We start from the raw sequence: 26,906 nt of genomic DNA on the forward strand, positions 1-26,906 counted from the left end.
TGCTATTTATGAAACTGATGTCAACCGCACATTGATACAAGAAAAAATATTGATGAAATGACTCGTTGCAGTTGTAGGTAAGTGAATTCTAAAGTGAATCAAAACTTGAAAATGGAACTTTTATCGATTGAAATATAAAAATGAAAGTGGAACTTTATGTCGACAAATCAAATTGCAAAGCCTTCTTTTCTAGTCTTTCTCCTACTCAGTGTTCATACAATTGCATTTGCATCGAAGGAAATAATTATCACATCATTTATTTAAATCAAAACTATCTGCATGGCTCAGCAACACCGTTTGACATTCTCACAGCAAAAATGACATAAAATATTTTAAAAACAAAAATGATGTAGAACATGAATAGAAAAAGTATTGGAAGATTTATCGCGACTGTTTGTAATTCGATAATATTCAATCTACATATGTAAATCTAATATGGAAATTTTGGGATATAAGAAACCACAAACCAATAATATATTATTCATGTATCGAAGGCACGACTTAATCTTTCAAATTTTCTATTTCTATTTTTGGTGAAACGGAGTCGAGTGTATCGATCAAACATTCCAATTAACTAACCTATGCTGTACATCAACCGCACATTCAACCAACACACACATACGTTGTTGGTCATTTTGTGTGTCAGATATACATGAAAAATCAATGCAAAATAATGGAATACCCATGCAGATATCATGGTGGCGAAGTTGAAAATTATTAATTGGTGATTAAAATTTAGCATACGATACGCAATACGATAATCGCTGGTAGTGTCTTGTATGTGCGTGTGCACGTAAGTGTCTGTTTGTAATTATATTCAGAATTTATATGAAGTGTGAATGGTGAACAATGGCTCCCGTGCAAAGAATATCGAAGAATGGCATGGGCAAATACAGCACCAATCTGCATTCGTGATCATGTGAATACGATGGCATGAAGAATAATTGACTTAAAATCCTTTTGAAAATGGGGTGGATTGAATGGCCCAGCTGGAGCGGATGATTGTGTTTGCAATGAGCTTATGTAAGTAAAACCTAACAATGGAACAATCTATGATTGGTTCATTTGTTTTCAGACATTAGGCTCGAGCTATGCATATAGCGGCTGCTATTTTATAGGTGCTATTCATAGGCGCTATTTAATTCGTGTGCTGTGTGTAACACCGAGTAGGAATATCATAGCCTACTATTCTTTTGTACATTTGAATGTGAGTACGAGAGAGATGTAGAAAATAACGCACAATATGCATAAATGCATTAAAACGAGATAAATAGCGCCTATGAATAGCACCTATGAAATAGCGGCCGCTATATCCATAGCTCAAACCTAATGTCTGTTTGTTTTTACCGAACGGTGAATGAAAAATTGAAAACTAGAAAAAAGTGGCAATGGTAGAGAGCGTAGACGAAAAAATACTCCATCTCACTATACAACATGATACATTTTAATTAAAGGCATAAATGTTAGGATTTGTGTTATTTTCTTTTTTTCCGGGCATTAAATTGGATACAAACACCAAAGGAGGTGTTCGGTGAAATGACATAAGCACTAGTCCCTTGTCTTTTCACTAAACGAAAAGAAACATATAGATAGAAACCAACGTGTGCAAAATACACTCGCTCACACATTCAAATCCACATAAAAGAGTGAAATAATAAAATCCTTTTTGCGGCATTCCAAACGTCATGCCCATGAATAAATGGCATTTGCTCCATTTACAAAGGAAATTTATACTTCGTGCGGCGCTCGATTGCCACGAGTACAATATTTCATTTTAAGCGTTCAGAGGGCGCTAAATGGTAAAATGAAAACAGTGACCAGCAACCAAAGGACTCCAATTTTGAAAATCGCACATTTTCATATCGGTAGTAGGATAGATGTCGCCAAATGTCGTTATCGGGTGTCCTGTATGTTTTTACGGTTACTTCTTCGTTCCAATATCCCCAAATAGCGTTAACATTCGCTTCGCTTATACACTCTTGCTCATATATGTATATGTCATGTTCAATGTATGTGGTGCATGATGATTGTGGTGGTGGCTCAGTTGGCACTTTGTTTGTATTATTATAGTCGCCTTATTCAAGCATCCATCATTTGGTTTATCATTTTCCCTTTTCGCTTCATGTTCATCGAGTCATCTGCATCTCTGTGTATATATATACAAATTTGGTTTGGTGAATATTCACAATGCGAAACAATGCCAACTGTTGCAAATGCACAAACATATCGTAAAAACATCACCATCATCAACAACAACAACAATCTTTGTTTTGGTTTTTGCCATTTTCAATGAAACTTATATGTGACAAGGGGAATTTATCGAATTGAAAACGACACGCGAATGTTTTCCGAATGATGCATATGCACACATGCATTCATTCATTTATTATTACATGCATAAATGCGATTTCAAAATGCTAGCGCGAATTTGAGAATCAATTTAGCTTCCCCTGGATATGTTCTTGGCATGCATTTCACTCATTCTATATCACTCCCTCCCATTCTTTTCATCTCTCCGAGTAACACGCGCGGACTCTCTCTGTCTCTTCATAAGGTTTTGACGCTGTCTGCAATGTTTCCTCCATTTAAATTTTAAATTAAAAATGAAATCGGATCAACATGCTGACGCATGATGTGCTTTCACTAACACCCCTCCCTCCCTCTCTACCAACCACTAGTATCCTACTATCTTGTTGATGCATTTATCGTTTTGCTTGTGCGTCATTCGTCGGCTTTTATTGTTACAGTCATCAACATCAATCACTGCAACAAATATGTGCACAGACACACACGAAATAAAATTCAACACACAGCATCGCAAAACAGACAAGATGTAGCTTGTCTTTGATTTTTTTTATCAACTCACAGATCTACATCATTTCGCACACGTGATTTCATACACCCACTACAGATGTACTTTACTAAAATACTCCCGGAATTTTCCATATCAATCGCATCTAAAAATATCGAAACATTTTCCGTTTTTACGACTAAAAATGAAGAAAACAATCTACGCAAAATCAAAAGTGCACAGACGACTGGACACAAAACATAATTAATAAGTCTATATATATTATTTCAAACTAAATATTCATTCTAAAAATACAATTCAGACAGATTTACACGTGCCAAAGCTATAATTTTGCCACGCACATCCATATACATTGAACCGAACTCAGGTGAACCTAATGCCTTATTTACGGCCAATGTATCTTATTGTATTGTCTTTTTTTCTTGTGTATAGAGAGATTTATATGAATGACTTTATAGGTTCTATTAGGTGCTTTGTCTGCTATTCAAGATATTGTAAAGGAATGAAATACATTGAATGAAGAAAATCATTTCATCGCATTTATCGTTTGCTTGAACAAAATTTTCGTTTCCGTAGAATAACGTCTCATCTTTCTCTTCGCATTTCACTTTTTCGTCTTCATTTTTCTCCATCTCTCCATCTCGAATTGGAACTTATGGGATTTTCTCTCTTTATCTTCACACAAAAAATAAACCTGACAAATCATTTTAGGATTCCTATTAAAATATTAATTTGTAAGGTTTCCTTATAATATGGCAACATTTTATTAGGAAACCTTTAAATAATAATACATGTTTTGTTTCAACACAGTGAGGTTGGCTTTGACGTTTAAGCGCGCCAATCTATTAGGATTCCTGTTACAATATTGCGATTTTATAAGGAAACCTAACAAATTCATTTTTTAATAGGAATCCTAAAATAATTTGTGGGGTTTATCTCTTGTGTGTTTCTTTTTCTATTGCTTTCGTTTTCTCTCACTCTCCCTCTGTCAATCTTGTTACATTCTCTGGAATTTCGCTAAAGTTTATGAGAATATATGGCGAATTAGACAGCGGCGATTATATATTTGTGAGACGTAAAACCTTGTTCGTCGTGCGATCATTTCCATGAGCATCAATGTCGGCTTTGACTTACTTTCATATATACGCAATGCTTTTGCTGAATTTTTCGTTGGTCACGTAAATAAAATCCATCGACGATATTTTATCCATGCAATAATAATAAATATTTACAGTTATATATATTTTTTTCCTCTTTCGGCTCTATTTGTGGCTTTCTCCCAACGAAAACCAGTTGCCTGTACTCACTCATTTAAATCAAATGAAACAAAAGCCTGTCTGTCATAGAAACCGATTCAAACGGTTAATGCTAATCCGATATTCGGATGAAATTCTCTTACAAAAACCGTTAAAAATAAGCGAAACGTAATGCATACTTACCTTGTTGAGTTATGACGCATCGTAAAAGTGTACGCTTCATCCATTTTCAAGCCGAATTAAACATCCATTGCTTGAAATGATTGTGTTACACGGACAACTGGAAAATTCTATATCGAATTTTTCATCTCAATATTAAAATGAATTAATAAGAAATGAAAGACAATCAAAACTTATTTCTAACATATAATTATTCAGATTTATTGAATAGTAATGATCTGTTTACCATACATTTACTGTTTTTCACTCTATATTCATTATTCATAATGTGGTTACGGCTATTAAATGTTATCATTATTTCTTTTTAGTCAGATGTCATTCTGAACCAAATTCATTTTCATACAAATTAAATTTCTTTTTAAAACTAATTCCATAAAATTCCATTCACATCCGTTTTATAATTACTTTCATTTCGAATAGTTCTGTCGTCGTTTTATAAATGTAGCAAATCATCTTAGTTTTTGTCGTCGTCTTTGTCATCATCAAGTTGAAATTTCTGCGTGTCTTTTGAATGAAAAATTAACAACAATTGAACAAATTAATGGTTTCGTTTATTATTTTTTAGATATCTGTGTGTAATACACATACGTTATGATATATAACAATTATGTTTCTCCTTTTTTTTTCCACACAGTAAAATTACTTTGGTATATAGAGTATGGGACATAAAAAAAAGAGGTCGTGCAATACCATCGAATGGAAAAGTGCAGTATAATTCATGTACATATAACAATAATTGACGCCCGATGACATTGAGCCGCTTTGGAGCCATTTTCTTTAAATTTCCATTAAAAGCGAAAGGAGCGATTTAGACGTGGCTTTTACATTCGAATATAATTATTATTGCGCGTTTATTGGATTTTTATGCAGAATTTCCTCACCCATTTATGTGACAAGTGCTGTTTTTTTCGCAAATTAAATCCACTTTTCGTGTAGTAATTCGATTAATGTCTGCCATTTGTTTCGGAATTCACACAGTTATCAGATTCAACGCAGCTTTTTTTCGTATGTTATTTGGTTGAACCGATTAAAAGGATTGTTCTTTTCTCTCTTTCTCTTTCTCTCTTTTCCATTTATCCCTCTTACTTTCACTGTCACAAAGAGAGGTTATTCGGCGAAAAAACACACAATAACGTAAGAATCAGTAATAAAAAAATATTTTCACTGTTATCATCAATTACATTCCAGTGTATGCACAGGCACACACACCAACAACTGACGCTGAAGAACATTAAATAAAATTTCGATGCTCACATATATTCAGCAATTAATAGTTTTTCATGTTTTTTTATGTTCTGTTTCTCTTGCCATTGTTTGTTGTGCTATGGTTTTCTGCTCGATTTGCTTGTTTTTACTCTCACACTCTTGCGGCGGTAATTTTAATTAATAATATACAAAGCAGTGAACAACAATAATAATAAAAAAAACTTCTGAAATGAAAATTGCCAACCAAACTACATGTTTCATTCGACGAGAAATTATAGTTGATGTCGGTGACTCGTTCGCTTGTACATGAACCACCAAAGCTCACGTCCTCGCTCACTCCTTTGGGTGGCTGCATTTCAGTGTTTGTAATCGTTAATTTTTAGCCCGCTGCTTGCATATAAGTATAAACGACTCCAGTTTATAAATTTACATAATATATATATTTTATAACGTTGTTCGGTGAGTTTAGTTTTGCTTTATTCCCTATGACTTTCGATACACATTTTTTTATATTACTTGGTAATCGTTTTCTTACATTCACTTCTCCATTCTTTGGCGACTCGCGTTTTTTCGCAGTGGCGGAATTTTGAGTAGTGAACACTCTTTTTTTACTTCGATTTATATTTACGCATAGAGTAGTATTATTTTATATTCATTTTATTTATTTTTCATTATAGTTGCGTACGCGTTACTGTGTATGAATATATAGTTTCCAATATAGGTTTTTTTTTTTGTATTGTTGCCTGCCAACATCGTCGCTATTTTTACTCTTTCTCTCTCTTCCATATTTCTATTTTTGTAATAATTATTTATATTTATCATGCAATTTTCGTTAAATATATTTGTATGTCGTATGTTCTCATTATCCTGAAAGAGCATACATTTAGTAACATGTTTTGTTCATATAATTTCTGTGTATGTTTTTTTTCTTCGTTTCCGTCAGTTTTTTGTTTTGCTTTATCGTTGCGTCAAGGGGAAAAATCACCATCATTCACTTCATTGTTAAGGAGCTCAAGTGCTCTTGACGCTTTTTCTCATTCTACCAGCTCTCTATAGCAGAGAGAATTTCTGATTAAGTAGCTTCATCGCTTGTTTTGTTGCTTTTTATTCACATCATACTGCATTGTCTAAGTATACACATGTTTATAAATGAAAAGGTTGTTGTTTGTGCCCAATGAAAATTTCTTTTCGTTTCTTTTTCCATCTCTCTTCATTGCTATCCAGTGATTACAGAACATACGAAAAATTTGGTGGTTATGGATAGAAGACACTTAAATTCTTTTGTTTTCTTATTTTTTGCTGAATGAACTTGAACTTGAAGACTGAACAATGAACATAGAAAATATTATGCACATAAAATCGTAATGGAATGTGCGTTTAACAACATCCCATCAAGCAGTATTTGTATTTTGTGTGTATGAATAAATTTTTTGTAACTTTGGAAAAAAAAGGTGGTTCTTACAGCTAATCGTCTGAAGTGTTTGTGTGTTTATTTATCGTTTCTTCAGACGTGACTATTTAATATTGATATAGATTGAGTGGAGACCTCTTAAAGCTATTATATGTACGACACCTTATACCTTATCCAAAATATCAGGATAGTAGCAGCAAACAAGCAATTCACATTCTATACATTTCTTCATTTGGAACAATAATTTTTCTCTTTTCTTATTAGCTTTACATATCAAAATGAGCATGAACCCAAAAAAAACCGAACAACAAAATTCGAAAGCAACGCATAACAAAATGTTGCGCAAATGTGTGAATGCCATATCTCATGTTATTTCTTTTTTTTTTTTTAATGTTTGAGTATAATTTAAAGATATACACCGAATCGATAAATTTCTATCAATGTGTTTTGGTTTACAATATAAATATACTTTTTTTTAGATGTGATTAAATTTGTTGGTGTATAAACATATGGTTTACAACATTCATGATATGTTTCGTGTGATGTGAATATGTAAAAATATTGCTGTGATTATATGTTTTGTTTGTAATGTGGCACTAAAAAAAGGAAAAGAGCGACGAATAAAAAACCGCGCAGCTTTTTTTTTCATTCTTATCTTTTATTCAAATGTTGATGGTGATGGTGTTTTTTTTCTCTTGCTCCCATTAGCACAGAAAAAGCTCCGCATTTTTTTTCTTCAGCACCACACTTTCTCTGTGCGGAGCTGTTTTATATTATAAATATCGACATTAAAACGATGCGAATCGCTGTGAAAATTAAATGCAAACAGTCATTTGGTGAAAATGAAAATGTTTTATGTGATTTAAATTGAAATGATTTACTTCGTTTGCAGACGATTTTGTTATTATTTCTTATCATTTTTAGTGGTTTTCGTTTCCGTTGATCAAAGTACTTATTATCAGCAAATCTCTCTAGTCTCCATTTTCACTTGATGCCATGCATACAAAGAGCACGGTGCTGGAAAAATCATAAATAAAAAGTTGGTCATGCTCCAAATGGAATCATGCCAAAAACAATACGAAAAATGAATTCATACTTGTTGCACTTGAGTGGCATGTTGAATGAATTTTCGGTAGCTCATTTCGATGGGTTTTTACAACCAACCGATCTGTGTGGCTGATAATGGCGTTTGCCAAGATGTTTGAAATTTTCAATCAAGCACTTAATTGAAGATAATTTTCAAGAGGGGTCCATTACACTCGCTACGTGAAGTCTTTGAAAAAAAGAAACAATAATCTACGTCGCCCGATTAAATCAACTAGTGGTGGGCTAGAACGATGATGGGCTAAAATTGTATATTTCATATAAAAATTAATCGAATCATGATGAATTTCGATTTTTCGTATGGCAAATTTGTACGTGCACGCCCCGCTTGTGATACAGTGGAAAAAAGTGCGAAAAATTATTTTTCCCATATTAAATATGCACACAAACGGCGACCAGAAATATGGATTAATCACATGCGGCAAAGACTAGTCTCATTGCTGGCTGCCACCACACCGTATTTGGCTACATTTGTCGAGTTATTTTACAATGTCATCGTTCTGTGCGCGGTGCATGTTTGCCGAATTATTAGTTTTGCGGTTGAAAATGCGTTCGGTGGGCATGTGTGTGTGTGTAAAAGCGGGAGATAGGGAGAGACACTGACTGGTAAGTTATTTTAGCTTGTTTATTGTGCCATGCAATCAGTGTAAAACTAAATTGGTTGTTGATTAAATTTACCCGAGTGTATTAAATATATAATGTTGCATATATGCACAGTGTTAAATATTGCAAATCGATTTCCATCCGATGTAATTATAATTTGTCAATTAATTCGAGCAAATGAGCTGTATAATTTGGATTGGCAATTGCTCATAAACATTAACTTCCAAAATTTGATAAATATTTGCTAGAGACAAAACAAATATAGCTGATGGCAGTTAAATCGAGATGAATAATCGGCTTCTCTCGGCTTCAAATTGTTTTCGCACGCACACACACACAGCTACATCGAGTTTTCATATAAATTGGTGAGACAGAGACAAGTTGTCGAGAGACTAAATCAATTTTCTGCTCGCGCTTGGGACCATACATGCGAAAAAAGTGGTTTTGATCGGTTTCAATTGGCGATGTGCAAAATGTTTAGACAGAATATGTTCGCAGACTTTCAGATTCAATTGTAATACACACAGTCGCCGACGATGTCAACTAATTAAATTAATGAAGACGTAACGAAAACACCTTTAATTAGTCCCGAACTTCGACGATGAATTACATGAAAAATAGGCTTAAAACTTCGCTATATAAACAAGTTCAAATGTCTGAAGCTTCTTTTTTTTCGTTTGTTTGACATGCTCAACGATGATATACTTAATAATAATATTTCGTCGCTCAGTCAGATAAAATCCAAAGACACGATACATAGATGCCATAACTTTTGTAAATAAGATTACAAAGTCATTTTGTATGGTGTAATCCAATATAAAACTCTGTATGTACGTAATAATTGTACGGACCACTTAGGCAATGTTTCCATCGGGATGAAAAAAGGCCGTCGTCAAGAGACAAATTTGTTGTCGTTAATTTTTAATGCGAATCGGTTCGCGGCCAAAAATTACTTCTTAAATCCTTTAATGCATCGACAATATTCGTCTAAATCCAGTATTTTATCGACGGTAAGAGCAGATGCCAATTTTCGTTAAAACACTCAAAGTGAATTCAGATAAACCAAAATAATATACAGACACCATAAAAAGTGACTCATATCCACGCTGGGCCGACCAAATATGTACATATGCTTAGGCAGTAATTGTTATCCAATTTTACGGCATCAATTCTGGAGAAAAATTGTTGGCCCCAAATTTCGGCAAAAAAAAGAGGGAAAAAAAGCTGTTTCGAAATTTGTTCGGTGCGAAGCGAGTGGATGTTGCTTTTGTTGTGCCTTAAATGGATGGGATGAACCTATTGAATGATAACTTTGCATCTGTGCGCGCTTGTCTCATACACGATAACCTCATTTCTAAGCAATCATAAAATATCGAACGTATTATTGATGCATCACATCGCTATTGATACAAACCAGTGTTTAATGTCAAGCTATGAAAGATATATTTTTAAATTTATTGAACCAGACTGATGAATCTTCATCGTTGAGCGTTCATAACGCTCGTTAAACGCTTATTCACTTGTCTCAAATCATCAACATTTCATAGCCCGCGCTCGTAGCGAAAAAGAAAAGAAAGAGAGAAAAAATAGAGTCGGTGATAGACGTTTATATTGAAAACAGTATGTGTGCGTGCAATGTTCAATAGTTTGCAGCTGCATCGTGCCTTCAAAATTGAGCGCGATTCGAATATTGAATCGATAATTCATAGTTCAACGAAGAAATATATCAAATTGCACCGAGTAGTTGGCATTAGTTCGATGGGTTTTTTTTCTCTCCTACTTCTGCTATTTATGTGAACGTTTGAACAGGATATTGCAAGCGAAGTTGTCGATTCTCGTTACGTGTGAACTTAAATTGATTTTTTGTCAAGCGTTCAAGCTCGATTGCTTGAGCTACGCCTTGAATATTTTTCGAAACGGGTGTAATCAATGCAGCTGCTATCATTGTACCGTAATGCTGCCGCTGCTGTTGCTGGCAGCGAAATGTCGTTTTTCATTTTTGTTTCAACGTCGTTGTTTGTTTTATTTTCAAGCTGATGGGATTCGTTAATTGATTAAAACTTAATTATTATTGAAGAGATATCGATTAAAAATAATTAAACGGCATATCGTGTACACGATGTGTGCTGAATCCGCTATTCCGTTAAATGTGCCAAAGCGCGGCGAGCGATTTTATCGAAATTGTTGGATTTAAGTGTTCTGAAGTTAGATATAGAGTGATATCAAGTGAATATCGCAATTGTGCGAAAAACAACTTCACATTTAACGATCGACCGACCCCGGCTGTACATCGAATGTATATCATTTTGGCTCACAAAAAAGAGAATAAAACCCAATTTCGTAAATCTCAATCTTATAATTTCACATTCACTATATCATCGAAGTGCATTTTTTGGGGTAGGGTATTTACGCTATTGCCGTTGCCGTCATTCGCTTTTTCTTTTTTTCTTTCGTCTACAATCTGAAAATTGTTCGTAAATTCTAAGCTGTTAGTTGTGTATCCAAGTAAAAGCCAAATAACAATAAAATCTTATCAGACTTCCTTTTTCATTTGCGCGAATCTTATCTAACATTGCTGCTCTGCTCCAATTCAGTATTTCTTTTTTTTTCTTTTCTTTATGTGTGTGTGTGCGCGCGCTCGTGTTCACACACTTAAGAGCAATTTTTGTTCGCTGCTCGAGATTCGGTGGTTTTTGTCCTTCAAATAAACTTACTCGCGAAAAAAAGAGATCGAGCTTGAAAACGCTGAGAAGGGCAGCTTATCCATTTGACAATATGGCATTTTTCACCGTGCAATTCACTTTCGGCGCGTATTTATGTATTGAATGACGGTGTTGGTGTGCATGATGCACGTGTTCGTGTGGTTAAGCACTTCACGACCTTATTTTCCATTTGCAGCTAAAAAGATAGTTATGCTTTATCTTGGTATGATCCAGTCGACAATTTCGTCTCTTTTTCGTCGTTTTTTTACTCGAAGTTTAAAAGTGCACACAATCTTTTTTTGATTGTGTCTTAAGATTTACTTCATGGCATATTCGTGGCTTCGTACCAAATTCGCACGATTTCAAATCGAAAAACGTTTGAATGGAATCGTTTTTTTTGGGCACTTGAAAAATCCAATTGGGTTGTGAGTCGCGAAAAACTACTTTCAATCACTTTTTTCCCCCTGCATCGTGAATACAAACAAACAAAAATCAACTCCATTCTGTGATTGATTTGGGACACTGTTTTGAAATAAAAACATCATCAGATGCGCTACCATCAACGGAATTCTCAAACATTCCAATAGAGCATCTCTTTTTTTTCGTTCATCATCAGTATGAAATTCGATTAAATAATAAATTCAATTTTCATTGCAACGTTGGTGTTGGATAGTTTGATGTTCATTTAGAAGTCGTCTTTTTTGTGTTTGCGTGCACGATCGTCGCTTCTCTCTCTCTCTCTCTCTCTCTCTCTCTCTCTCGTTTGCAATTCTTTTGAAATGCCAATTCAATTTCAATTTCCTTTCTGTTGATTCTGCAGCGAGATGTAATGGAGCAGCCCGCTTTTATATAATCGCTTTTGCGATTCACCACTGCAAGCAATAGAACGGCAAGAAATGTGCAATGGATGAGAGAAAAAAAACAGCACATCTCCTGCAGCAATTGATTAACGTTGTATGATGATGAGTGATGTTAGAAAGGGAGAAATGGTTTGTTCGAATGGCAGTCATAAGCTGTCCCTTTTCATTACTTTGAAAATCACTCAAATGAATTGACAGACTGAAAATTGTATATTTCTTGTACGGAAACAAGTAACGGATGAGCAGAAATGAGCAGAAATGGTTTTGAAAAGTGATCAAAATGTCAAGCTTTTGCATATTACTCAATTTCTCTCTTTTTTGCTTGTAGGAACTTTCTCTTTCTAGGTTTCTTTCTTTTATCTCCTTTTCCTTTCTTTTCTTTCTCATCCTTTTTCTCTCTTTCTCTTCCTTTTTAGCTTCACTGTCACGGCGTTTAAATGAACGTGAAAGTCATAAAAAGATAAGTAAAGCGTTTAGTCATATCAAAAGCCTACGTCATTTATTGAGTGGTTCGCTGTGAGTGTGAGCTGGCCATTCTTCAATTTAAGTAATATTTTACAAGGCGAGATGCGGCTCTCTGTTGATGTCATAGTGACTTGAATACATAAAAAAAATCGAAACGATATGACATCAGCTAATTTAATCTAAAACCACCAACCACATTTTGATGTTATTGACTTGAAGTATGTTTAACGTTTATTTTTATGTTATTTGATTATTATCGAAACGAAGCTGAATAATCTATTGGATCAGACGACAGTCTGTTGTTGTTTTCTTTCTCGTCACATCTTCTGATTGCTTTTATGTCAATTCGTAACACACCCACAAAACTGGGTGCAAAATACAAAGTATTGTATTACGATTTTCAAGTCATCAGTTTGTTTTTATTGGCCGGAAATTGGTTCTTGTGCATCATCGATTTACAGACGATACTCTCTCTCTCTCACACTTTCTCCATTCGTTTCTCTTCATAAATCATAAATGTATGACAAGAAAAAATATGGACGAAAGAAGAAAAAAAAGTGCGAGAATTGAGTGCTGTTTCACATCTCACTCTGTGACCATATGGAATTTGATGGCGCATCGAAGACAACGAACGACACAAACCATGCGAAAGAGTATGTGTGTTCATGAATAAGTTTCCACGACACCGAACGCAAACGAAAATGGAAACAATAAAAAAAGAGATATTTTCTTGTTAATTCTAAGGCACGAAAGTCAAAGCAGACACACGCAAAGAGAGAGAAAAAAAGAACGGCAGCTTATGGCTTATGTTATCACTTTGGATTGGCAGATTACCGTTTGTTTTTACGATCTGTTTTTGTGAGTCTGGCTTTCTGCTGCTGTACACCATTTCTCATTTGACCGGTTGCCGCTGATTGTACTCACTACCATAATCGAATCGGCTTTCTGGATTCGTAACTATTTTCAACATATTCTTCGTAAGCATTACAAAGTCAAAATAAACCGCAGGGCGCCTAAATGATGACGATAAAACCAATGAAGTAAGAAACAAAAACCATACCGAATTTAATATTATTGAGAGAAGGAATGGCGACCCCGCACCATCTTCGACACCATAACACAGCAAGAGCAGTTTATTTCTCTCAAATATGATTGGAATGGAAAAATGGTGAATCATCAAGACGGAGTCGATTTTGGTTACACACCGCAGTCGATAAGAAGAAAAATCGTCTGAAAAATACTCGAAATTCATTTCAATGTCACAAAAAAAAATTATCCAAAAAAAAACCATTCCCAAACTAGGTGTGCGGAATAGTAAAATGATAATGTTATGTGATTCGTCGAAAATCAAACCAAAATGCATTTCGATTTCATCAATTTCATCGTCTGTCTCTTCAAATCATTGTCAAAATTCCTTTGAGCTTTTGCTACTGCAAACGGAACTATCTCTCTTGTCATTCGTTATATTATATTATTATTATTAAAAATTACGTTTGAATGTCTTCTGTTAAATTTGTTGAATGAATTAAAATTGGTGCTGATCATAGATCAAAAATTGTGTCATTTCCGTGTTCATTGTTCTCGACTGCACTCATATTCACAATATTCTCTTATCGTGGTAAATTTATAGTTTTTGTGTTATTCAGTAAATGTATATTAATTTTCATGTAAGTTATAATATTATAATATAGTAATTGTAATAGTAAATAGACAGCGTAGCAATAGGAAGACGTCAATACCTGCATAAGACATGGATTACAATTTTTTTTAATTTTTTTCTTTTTTCTTTAATTTTATTTTATATTATGTTATCTTATTCACTTTGCAGTGGTGTCTATTGAATAAATTATTTGTGTTTCAATTTGTTTAGTCCACTTTTGCTAGTAATTTTAACTATTTGTAAAGATTTATTTGTTTATTAAACTTTTTAAATGGTTAAAAGACTTTTTCTTCATTACTAGACACAAAAAAGACAGTAAGGTATATCAAATGGTTCGGGTTAAGTGAAATGTATGATGCAAAAAGCGGCTATAGATTGTAGAGGCATTGATTTCCGACAGAAATGCTAAATTAAATGAAAAATGTACAAATGCTAATACAAAATGGCAAATGAAAGAGATAGTATTTTAATGTAGCCCAATGGGGAGTAAAATAATAGCAGCTCTGGGTATTTTTGTCCGTCCGTCTCTCCGTGCGAAGAAATGGTTGGAACCTTTAATAAAAAATGAGAACGCATTCATGTCTGAACCATTTTTCGGACGGAGGGACGGACACATTTTTGCCCATTGCCACCTTTCTCAAAGAGAGCGGTGTTCACAACGACACTAGTTGTATAGTGGATTGAAAAATCGATTTCCCTTTTAAATATATTGTTTTATTCGAAAAAGGTCCAAGTTTATCTAATCGACTCTGTGGTCCAATTTGAAGTAATAAATTATAAATTGGAACCAATGTATCGAAATAAAACAGTGTTGTGAACAAACTCTATCAGGTATGATGAAAACCAAAATTCATGGTTAGCTATCTACACTTTCGGTCAAAATGAAATGTGGAAACGAAGGTTTATTTGACCTAATTAAAATTGAAACGCAACGAAATTGATTTTGACGCGGTACGCAATTCACATAGCAAAAATGGAAAATGTCGAATGATTTTGAAAATACAAAACAAACCCTACAGCCAAGCGAATGCGCTCACTAAATTGCGCATCGAACATTTTAGATTTAAAAAATTGAGTTGAAAATATAAAATTGTACACATATTTGTGTTCTCTCTTTTCGGTTTGTTAAAAAGGACATTTTACTTTGTACATGTAATCAGTATCGCTTGTGAAATCGGACATCCAGTGTTGAGGAAATTCGATCTCACTAAATGTGACTTAAATCAAATATAAGTTTATCTGTTTTTTTTTTTTGTATAAGTGGTTGTTTAAATATCATGTCTACTACCTTATGAATGAAGTCGCTTTTTTGCAAGCACACGATAGCCAATTTTGATGTTGGCGTATCGCTGTGTTTTTTGGGGGTTGACTTCATTCGATTTCGAAATCGGTATTCATTGTCGCTGCATCAATCTGTTTAATCTACTGTATATACATTCCCTAATTCGACTAAAAATATGATTTTATTTTTCTAATTTAAATTTAATATAGTTTTTGTGTGTATGTGTTTATTCAGTTTTGCACCTTTCTCCCTCCATTTTGTAGTTTTGTTCGCATCAAACAAAAGATACAATATGTAAATGAAAACGAACGCCTTCATTTCCATCAATTGTGGTGTGAAGAGTGAGCGAAGAAGGAAATATTGATGCTACATTTTATTTGTGCTAATTATAATAAACATCTTCTATCTACAACTCAAGAGATCAATTGACTACAAAGTAACATGAAATAGCACATAGATTCTTTTTTGCTTTTTAAGAGGATATAGAAAAATATACTTTGACTGAACGATAAATGGATTCAAATTTGTTTTGAAAATAGTATTTCCGCTTTGCTACTTTATTTGGTTATTTTTGGTTACCAGTAAATGCCAACTTATAACTTTAAACATACAATGACTTGAGCCAGAACTCATTTTAAGCACAACTTGGCGATTAAAACAACAAACATGTTGTTGTTTTATTTCATTGAATTTACAAACATGTTGTTCATTTTACCAAAAGATGTTTTATTGGTCGATTTAATGGGGAGGATGAGGGGCAAACTTCAGACATAACATTGATTTTAAAAGTTACGAATTCTGGACACACACTCTATTTATTATTTAATTATTAATAAGAAAGTGTTATACTTTATATGAAATCAATATTTAACTCCCATTGCCGAAACAAAAATTTATGAATCCATTTCAGTATTCAAAATCAACCCGAAGAACGAATACACGAGGCCATCTGTATTATTGAATAAAATGCCTCAATCAAGTAAATCATAATCTTTCGGAAATATTCACTCCACTTTTCGATAGACTTTTCGAAATGGAAAAGAGTTTACATTTGGATGGGTAGTTAATTTGCGGTAGATGTCAAATTTTGAAAATTTCGGATTCTTTTTACATATTATTCACTGATTTTTTCAGGATCTTTTAATTTTTTTTTTCGAATTCCATTTGTGGAAAAACTATGTTGATAAATGGCCGTGATAATTGGTGTAGACAGTTTAAAAATGGCTTTTTTTCATAATTTAACACCGACCGTAAACTGATTATCCATCCGACACTTGATATCGATTTTTCTCATTGTTTTCTATTACGTTCGACCTGACGTCCGTAACAATCTATACTATATACACTCACAGACAATGCCAACCGTGTCAACGACACGGATTTAGTATAAAATATGGCCGATTTCAATGCAGGATAAACCGTATATTTGGAAACGGTCACGTCTTTATCAAGAAAATGCGTTAATAAATAAAAATAAACAATAATTCATTTCTTTTTCCTCATTCATGGCCGTGGATTTCATTATAACCACACACACACACAAATCTAATAATGTAGATAATTCATTTTTTTCCCTATTCAGTTTCCGCTTTAATTAAATATACAATTGATTGCATATAATCTTAATAAAAACGTCCCCAAAACAGGTGTCCTAAATGGTGGAGTCCAACATGTGCCTCTTCGTGTATGAAAATCTTGGTATATTCGAAATAAATTGTAGCTAATTTTACTCAAACAAAAACTGTGTAATCGACTACATGATAGAGCTTTTTGCTGCTCGATTTTGAGTGACTAAGGTAACTATTATTGTATAATTTCATTTCATGTTGGGGACATTGTTTGGAGCCTTAGTTTATAATACGTATGACGATGTTATCGTGATGATAAACGATATTCCCACTCTATATTGGCCGTACACATTTCGATGACGTGTTCTCTTAAATAAATTTCCACTCATGAATTATTTATTTGATAATTGATGGAAACATTTGGCCATTTTGTCATACTCTACAGTTCAATTCAAACGAAAAAGCGTAACATTTACGTTCGCTTTTGAACGTGACACAAATCAATTCGTATATTTTATGCACGATTGCTCAACAGTCGAAACTACATTTGCATTGTTCGAATTGGCATTTCACTCAATTAAATTCAACTCATATCGATGGCATTTGGTTTTCGTCAACAAAATGCGGGGGGAAAGTGTGGAAATACTATTCGCAATTCATTCGTAATAGTATAGCATTTGAAAATTTGTGACTTCTTTTTGTTCATACGTATGTATGATTGTTCACCGTTTTATTTGATCAAAGAAATTCGGTGCATAAATTGTTTTATCAAATATTTGGTATACTTTTAGTAAGCTTCAACCTTGGTACCCCATCAATTGTACAAGTCTATTGTTCAATCTATCTCTGATGCTCCCTCAGTCTCTTGCATTACAGCATTTGTTATTTTCAGTTAGAATGTATCATTAATGGGAAATTCCCCAATCGCTTTTCGATCTTTGTTCACAAATATGTGCAAAATGCAGTTCAATTCAGGTCACTGGTGCATTTTCGATCTTATTTAGTGTCAAATAGCGACAATGGTAAACACATGTGAGAGACAAAAGGTCGATCACGGCCAATTAAATCTATTGATCCATTTCACATTTTATCGCTGTTCTATTTCAATATGTTCTCAATTCGTTCGTGTCAAAAATATGTCTCTCTTCTTGTTACAGTTAAAAATAAAGATTATCTTGTCTATTTTTAGAGCTCTAGTCTTAACGTATTTATTTTTTTCTTTCCTTTGTCGTTTGCTCCTTTGAATTGTTCCGCTAAATTCTCTATATATGGTATGTCAACTGGACTCTACATTTTTTTAACATAATAAATATCTAAAGAGTTATTTGCTTATGCATTTTGTTCATTGACTATGTGTTTAAATTGTTAATCTTGTTTGAATCGTTCGACTGAATGTAATTTAAATGGTAAGCATGCGGTCGTTGCAGCGTTCTCCTGTTGCATCATCAATATGGGAAACAAATGAAATTCGCGCATTTTCACATTAATCTTCAGCTCAAACAGAGTGTAAAGCACAATGATTTGGAGTTTTTTTTAGTTCCTGTAAAAAAAACTTAACAGATAACGTTCATTCAACTCATTTGAAAAATTAATTTCATCAACGCAATTTCCAGAACAAATAGGAACCCATAAATTATACGATCTAATAACAATTATTTGAGTGTTGTATGATTTGTGCGTCACATTTACGGGCGCGCGCATGTTGTCAAGCCAACAAAACAATATAATAATGAAGTGAAACTATTTAAACTTTTGAGTGTTTATAGTTGTGAGGTGCTTGTGTTACTTTACCTTTCCGCGCACGTTTCGCATTACAATAATTTTTCATCTTTTATGAGCGCGAATATTTTCGCTTACAAATGCACACACAAACACCCAAAACATTCGTTCCAATTCCAAGAGGGAGTCGAATTTTTCACCGGTATTTTGTGAAAAGCAATTTTGCAAACGCGAATGGTTGTGGGATGAAAAAGCACAGAGAGAAAAAACCCATAAATCAAAGAACCACTGCCGTCATTGCTTTTATGCGAGCAAATTTTTTTCTTCTTTTTTTTCATTTAAATTCGCCGTTGTTTTTGTGTATAAAATGCACGTCACACGAAGTTGTATGGGAGATTCGAAATGAATGAAAAAGAGCGCACGTCCTTATTTTCACTGTCAACGCTGTGGGAAAATGGCCTCTTCCGCCAACACACACACATCAATTGTTAAATAATTAGTTTTTAAAGAAGAAAAATTGCTTCATGTTCAACAGCCAATCAGCTTGTAGCAAGAAGAAAATATCCATTTTCAAAAAAACGCAAGCAAGATGACGGAATAGGTGAGCTTATTTGTGGCATCCAACTGTGAATTCATTTTCTTATCTTCTTAAAAATGAAGAGCACACATTTTACACGATATATGGTATATTCATCTTCGGGGACCGACTTATTGAGCATTATTATCGATTGCACTCCAATAAATTACAAAATATTTTCAATTTTGTAAATGTATAGACACTATGGCATTTCTCATGTTGGATTTGGATTTTGTGCGGTGCTCGTTTTTTTTGTTCACAATTTCACCTGTAACGTTCATACATGACTTGCTATTGGAGTATCAATAGATTTTGTGCTGAATTTGACCTTATGCTCGTTGTGATTTCGTTCGACATATTGTGCAATAACATTTTGACAGATGCTATTAGAACCAACCTCATGGGAATTTTCTTGTGGGTTTCTTTCTTTTTATTATGGTGGACAGACTATTATTGGGTTGATTTAGTTCGTGTGGTCGCATCGGAACTTATAAAACGAGAGACTACAGTTCTTTTTGTATTTTTGCTTTCGGGGAATTCAAGAGAGGTTTATTGATTTTTGATTACCTATTGTTCGATTGAATCGATCATAAATCTATTACCTATTATTACATTTCGAAAACGCATCATTACACAAAACGTTGTTATTGTTTCAAGTGCAATCAGGTGATTTGGTTGTAATGCCTTTTCTATTACGAAAATTGATCGAATTCAAACAATCATTAAGCTCGACGATGATTTTTTTATATACACCTGTACAGTATTAATTTTTCTCGACCAGTACCGGTAATTTTTTGTCGAGAGGGCCGAGTATATATGTTTACACCGTATGTGTACTATTTTTCTTCCATCGAGATTTTATTTATGGTCATATTAATCAAATGAAACAATGTGGAAATATTCCAATCATGTAAACATCAACTTCAATTGAACGGTATATTTTTCTGTCTTATTATGTAATTCCAGGCAATAATCTGTGTGAAAGATATTAATAGAGATGGTTTTTTTTTTTTGTTAATACACACAGTGCATAAATATAGAGCACACGTGTTCGTATTGAATGGCGTTGCATATGCGACCGAAGCTAATTATTTGTGTGTCGCGTTGTCGTTGAAATCACCAAAAAAAAACAAATTAGCTTAATTGAGCAGAAGGGGAAAAAACAAACACACACACGAACGGCTGAAAAACATGTCAGCCATGCAATAAGTAATTGAAACTTTTTTGTGTCACATGGTATTTTTGTGTCTGCTCTCTTAAAGGGTAAATGTGTTTTATGGTCTATACCCGTTCATAATATGATCCTCTATCCAATTTTTTAATACACAATAACATCAACTGCAATAACGATTGTCAAGCTAATGGCCATGAATATGAATTTTGCGAGAGTAAGTCTCTTTTTACCCCGATCCGCGCGGTTAATGTTTTTATATTAAACATATTCCAAACAAACAATGGAAAAATGTATGCGTCATATTTTCCATATAAAAAAACGATATCATCGAAGCTCGTAAAAAATTGTCAATGTCAAAAACATTCTTTTGGCTGTTATTTGAAATAGTGAGTGTTGTTGAAAAGAAGAAGGGTCTCATACTCAATATATGAACAAAATAGTATATATTTTTTTTTGTATACAATTTAGTTTTAGAGAGTGAAGGATTGGAAAAGTCGTAAACTAGAAAAAAGTTACCCTTTTCATATCGCCACTTTTTTAAGTGTGCGATAACAATTGCACAAAAGCGCCGGAGATCCTTTATACTAACTTTTTTTTTCGTTTACACACATCTTTATTTAAATGACAGATTTTTCGCTTGGGTAGGGGAGCTTTTGATACTGCATTCAATCCGAAAATTATTTTTCATTTCGGGCTGTTGTTGAAAAAAAAGATGAAACATTCCAGAACTACGATCGACTCCATTGTTAACATGTGAAATGTGTTTATCGAAATTTATGAGCATATCGGAGTAGGAAGGTACTTCATTCAAACTTTAAAATTGAATATATCTTGATAATGAGCAAAATAGAAAACATTAAACTGGGTCGACTTTTTTGATGTTTCCGTTTTTATTCAGCCCAAAAAATATATGAAATAAACATATTTATGCATTCATTTCGCCATGCATTCAATTCATCCCGATCTAATTTCATTTGAGCTTGTCGATGGACACAAAACCATCTCTATTGAAAGTTTTTATAGGCCGTTTTATCTTTGGCGCTTTCAAGTTATGTTAATGGAAAGATAATGATTTTTTCTTTCGGGCCGAAAATTTTTCGGCAACAGTTTGAATTTGATAAAAAAAATATATGTTCAAAGTCACTATCTCTCATTTTGCACAAAACTCTTTTTCAAATTGACACAGTTAATTTTGTATAATTTATACACGAGTGACAGAGTGGGAAAAGACAAAAGAGATACGAGAAAATTTCTCGGATAAATTGAGATAAATAAAGTTAGCGAGAGGGAGAGAGAGTGATGGCAAAAGAAGAAAATGGTAGAGAGAGAGAAAAAGCGTAAAAATATTCATAATTTATGCATAGTGACATCTTGACCATTTTTAGTGTGACATTCATCGTCAAGTGCTTAACATTTATATTAATCGGCTTATAAAATATGAGGTGAAAAATTGTAGATGAAAATCCGAATGTTTTCTGCCCCAAAACGTAAAATCAAAATAGTTTGATCTAGATAATGTACGGTTAAACACAGCGGGAAAAAAGCAATATGAACAAAGAACATTTGGGCACATAAAGTTCAAAAACTACTCGGTTTATATGCATAATTCATGTTTCACATAGAATAAACATAATCCAAAAGTTCTTTTTTCACCATTCATTTTGTAATATACTTGTTTTTGTTACAAAGAATGATCGAGAGACAAATCGGAGCGAATTTTCCGGGCTGAAATTGAAAGAGCCAAGCGAACGAGGTGTAACCCAATAATAGTATATTATTATTAATGCAAAGAAGATTTTGTGTTTGCATATCCATTGACAATATGTTGAATGTGCACATGCACACAGAGACACTCATGTGTTGCAAATGTAAAGCCTGAAAGCTGAGTGAATACGAGCCTCGAGTACAGTGCTACCGATATATAGTGCTGAATTACCTATTAGGTTGTTGTTGTAACAAATGACAAAATCCATTCGTTTCGATGCGATCGTTGCGAATACAATTCAAAAATAATACATGCACCTACAATGCACGTAACAAAATAGACACTCATACTTTTGCTCACAAATGAATGAACAGGAAGGGAAGCAGCAACATAAATGCATACACTTGCATAAACACATATTGGCCAAAAATGTAACAAAAACATATTGTTTACATTTTTGTGTGCTCTTCATCTATGTTCGAGTTGAAACAATTGCTGCCGAAAATGTACATATGCTGATGATGTTGTTTGCAAATGAATCCAATGCACTAAAAGTGCTCAATGGAAACATTATACTAGATCTAACTCGTTACAAACGAAACACAACAACTTGTCAGGATTTGTGTTCTTGTGCATGTGTATGTTGTTCTCCAAATTCTATTGTTTCTGTTTGCTGTTGGTTGTTTGCGTGCAATTTCCATTTTGAAGCCAAACACATGACATTGTACTAAAGTTAGCGATGCAAGCAAATCGACGGAAAAATAATATATTATATTGGTGAATGGAAGTTGAGAGCGCTCTACACATTAAGCTAGGGCCTATTCATTTTAATGAGCACGCACAAACAATCCCATTTTCAACAACCTGATCACACTATTTTTGTCAATAATTTATGCGCATTTTTTTTAAATCGAAATGTGCTGTGCACCATGATGATATTGAGCCAACGCGATATCTCGTTGTCAGCATGTAATTATAAGCGTTTATGGACTCGGAAATATGGGAATGCCGTGTGAACAAGCATTAGATCCCAAATCATGGTGATCACATTACACTCCATAAAATTTTCATTGTATTTCCAATGGAATATGGCCGGACTCATGCTGTGCATAGGCGTGCGCTTCATAACCATTCATGGATAATGATTTCCATTGTTTTGAGTACAGAGTACTGTCACGACCGTTGTTTTTTTTCGGGTTCGCTCCATTCCTATTTGCCACATAAATAATCCATTTGCATTATTTGGGAATATATTTTAAACGATTTGCAGTCGACGAACATTTGTACGTCAAAATCATTGTATTATGTGTCACAAATGTTAGATTGGTGGTGCCAGTATTGATTCTGCCTCTGCCAATGCGATAGAAATGCGACGAAAGCTTAAATGAAAACACACGCCGTACGATTTCATAAATAATTGAGGTGGTTTCTTTTATTTAGCTGCTTTCTCTTTCTCTCTATCTCTTTTTCACTCTTGCACATAAACATTCACTGGTTTCCATTCTATTCGATTTCATTTTCACTATATTTCAGAGTGGAAATGGGGAAAAATGCCACAACGTGCAGCACAAATGGTCGTTCGCCGTTTCTGTTTTGTCGAACGAAAAGATGGAACGAAAGCTGACGCCGTATTTTGCTATGCTGTCGCCATATTCCCGTATATAATTCGCAAGAGATTGCTTCGGTTTGAAAGTGTGCTGTTGCATTTTTAATATAACCTGCTTTCTTTGTTTTTCCACTTTTTCGCTTGCTCACGCTTCGTTCGACTCGTTGTTTGTTAGAAATACATTAGCGTGACCTCGAACAATTCGCTCTAGCTGAAAACCCACTCTTTCTTTCTCATTTTCTATCTCTCTCTCTCTCTCTCGGTCGCTTCTTTCCAAACTGGATCCTACCCCCATCTCGCATATATTTCTGCCAGCACATGACCTTTTCACGAACGCAACGCGCACATTTGCAAAATGCAAAGTAAAAATAGAAACCATATCGCGAACGAAGTTGAACAAACATGAAAATTCAAATACGATGGAAAAATGATCACGACCTATGTGAATGCAAATTAGGACGAAAAATAAAAATACATGCGAGCGAACCGCGCATCGCTTCGAAAATATGAATGTAACGAAAAATATGAGTGTAAACTACATACTTCATCGACATACACTTCCATTCACACATGCATTATGGCCAGGTAAAAGCGATAATGGTACGCTCGTTTAGTAGTGCATGTGGATTGGTGACACATCAATCTACAATTATTTTTGTGCTTTACATGCTCATCCATATTCGCCACAGCTGGCAAACGCTTGCGATTGTTTTTTTATAGCTCGAAACCGCTATTTTTGTACCTTGCTCAGGTCAAATTACGTTATTCATCCACAATGTTATCTTTTTTCCCCTGTCTTATGCATCGCGGAATATCACATCCGCAAAACTATCAATCAAAACGAAAAATTATTGTATATGCGATGTGCTTTTCGAATCAACTTGAGATGTGATTTTTTGAAGTCAATATATAAGATTTTCTCTCATGGTCGTAGTAGCATCATACATTTCCAAAATCAAGATTTGCCGAGAACAAAAAAATGTGTGTTTTCAACTTTTTCATTACTTTAATGTATATACTCCATGTCATTATGCCGTTTTGTTTGTTTTTTATTTCTTCTATTTTCGTTACTCTTAAACTTTATTAAAAATTCAAATGTACATTATTTACAATGACTTAACTTTAACCATTTTTCATGTGCCGTTGACGGCACACCGTCTTTATACTGCAGCATATACACACATAGAGATTACACAGTAAGTAATAGCCACATAATGTATCTATAATATATTTTCACTATTGTTTAGCGCCGTTTAACATCAATTTCACGAAGAAGTGTACATTTTTTTCTGTCCATTATTTTTTCATTTTCTATCCATTAAAGGTTCTCATTTTGATTATTCAAAAGATGACTATCTACGGTGTTCTTCGGAAATCAGAGGCACAATCCATAATAATCTGCAAGCTAGCACATACAACATCCTTGGATATTTTACATTTTGACACAGACATTTATGACATATTTTTCATAATATATTCAATAGATTTTCATTGTGGTTGCATCTGTTATGCAAAATTTCCATTCAATAATTATGACATTTTCTAAAAAAAAAATGCTGGTAATCGGACTTTCACTTTTCGTATCATCAATTTCAATTAAAGTGCCCTCATTAGAACAATAAATGAATTTTTTTCTTTAGTAATTAATTTCCGACACTTCATTTCATCAATTAGACTTGATGTTTAAATAATTGAATTCAAAATATGATTACTCCATATGAATGGCCTACATAAAACCACAAGCAATTTACAAATTTATTTAACTGATTTTTTTGTTTCATTAAAAAAATATCGATTATCTCTACTCACTAACATTTCCTTATTTCATTCATTTCCAAGCGTTGAAAAGCAGTCTGTTTGATGTGTGTCAAAACGAACAAATTGCCCACATTTGGTTGGTTCTCTTGGACACTTTTTTATTTCACTCTATGTTTACGGCATGCAGAATGAATGTAGAAAATTCAACAAAACTATGAGTAGAATTGGCAAATTTAGAGTAATCGATGCAATTTGTAGCTTATAAAAGTCACTTCGATCACTCGATGACGGATCAGGACCTTCCATATAATTTTGCGGCAATATAGTCGTCGTTTCAGCTGGATCGATGTCAACTGTGAAATATAAATAAAAAAATTAAAATGCAATTAATACTATCAAATCATTTTATGCGATTTACAATTCAAATTAAATACATAAAACTTTAAAATGATCCAAATTGCAAAGTGGAAAATCAACATCTACTGTTTAATTTTGTTGGTCTGTATGACTTTTAGTTTAATTGCAGTTCTCTTTTCTCTAGGTTTAATGAAGTCCATTTGTAATGCAAACGATTGAATATTCGAACGAATTCGATAAAATGCAACTTGACGGCATTGCATTGCACTATTAAACTCGAACTCGAACTCGAAAATCAACTTGTGTAATGGAATTTCGTGAGGAGGGTGGGGTTTTGTTTGTTTTTACAAATAAAACCATTGAATTTGATTTGCGATTCATTTAAATAGATTCGATCGTATATCATCGCCATTGGGGATTGGAAAATCAACAAGAGTCGAGTAGTATACATTCGCAAGCAATGACTTCGAAGTGTTCGGCGTGTTAATGCAATAGGATGACCGAATTGAAATGCTATGCAAATATGAGATGCATGATAGTCAATGCACTTGCACTTGCACTTCGTTGGAATTGCTGCAAGGAATGAGAAATTCCATGAATGTAAAGTGATCAGTTATCATGGAAAACGAAATGGAGAGCACTTTTTTCGAATCGCTCTATCTGTCTCTGAGTATTTTCATCTCTGTTGCATCTCTCATCTTACATTTGATTCGATGCATGCTTTAGCCTGCTGCAACACATTGAACTCTCTCGTACAAAATTTAATTTATTATTTTCCAATAGTTTTCACATCGTGGTCCGACCATCATCATCGATGTTGTCGCCGTCGTCATTGCCGATTGAGGCACAAAGTCACAACCTGTATGTAACAAGAGCAATTTTTCGATTTAATTCAGCATGC

General features: G+C 33.9%; 1 protein-coding gene across 1 annotated transcript in view; it reads right to left on the minus strand.

Annotated features, from left to right (window-relative positions):
* Window positions 1-25,648: 25,648 nt before the first annotated feature.
* Window positions 25,649-26,906, minus strand: part of LOC116341720 — a 45,753-nt gene continuing 44,495 nt past the window's right edge. The window contains exon 9 of the mRNA XM_031768961.1: window positions 25,649-26,001. Coding sequence (XP_031624821.1) covers window positions 25,823-26,001 — 179 coding nt within the window. The 3' untranslated portion in view covers window positions 25,649-25,822. The remainder of the gene's footprint in view (window positions 26,002-26,906) is intronic.

Source organism: Contarinia nasturtii, unplaced genomic scaffold, assembly GCF_009176525.2.
Source record: "Contarinia nasturtii isolate CC-2019 unplaced genomic scaffold, AAFC_CNas_1.1 Cnas_scaffold_745, whole genome shotgun sequence".
Lineage (NCBI taxonomy): Eukaryota > Metazoa > Arthropoda > Insecta > Diptera > Cecidomyiidae > Contarinia > Contarinia nasturtii.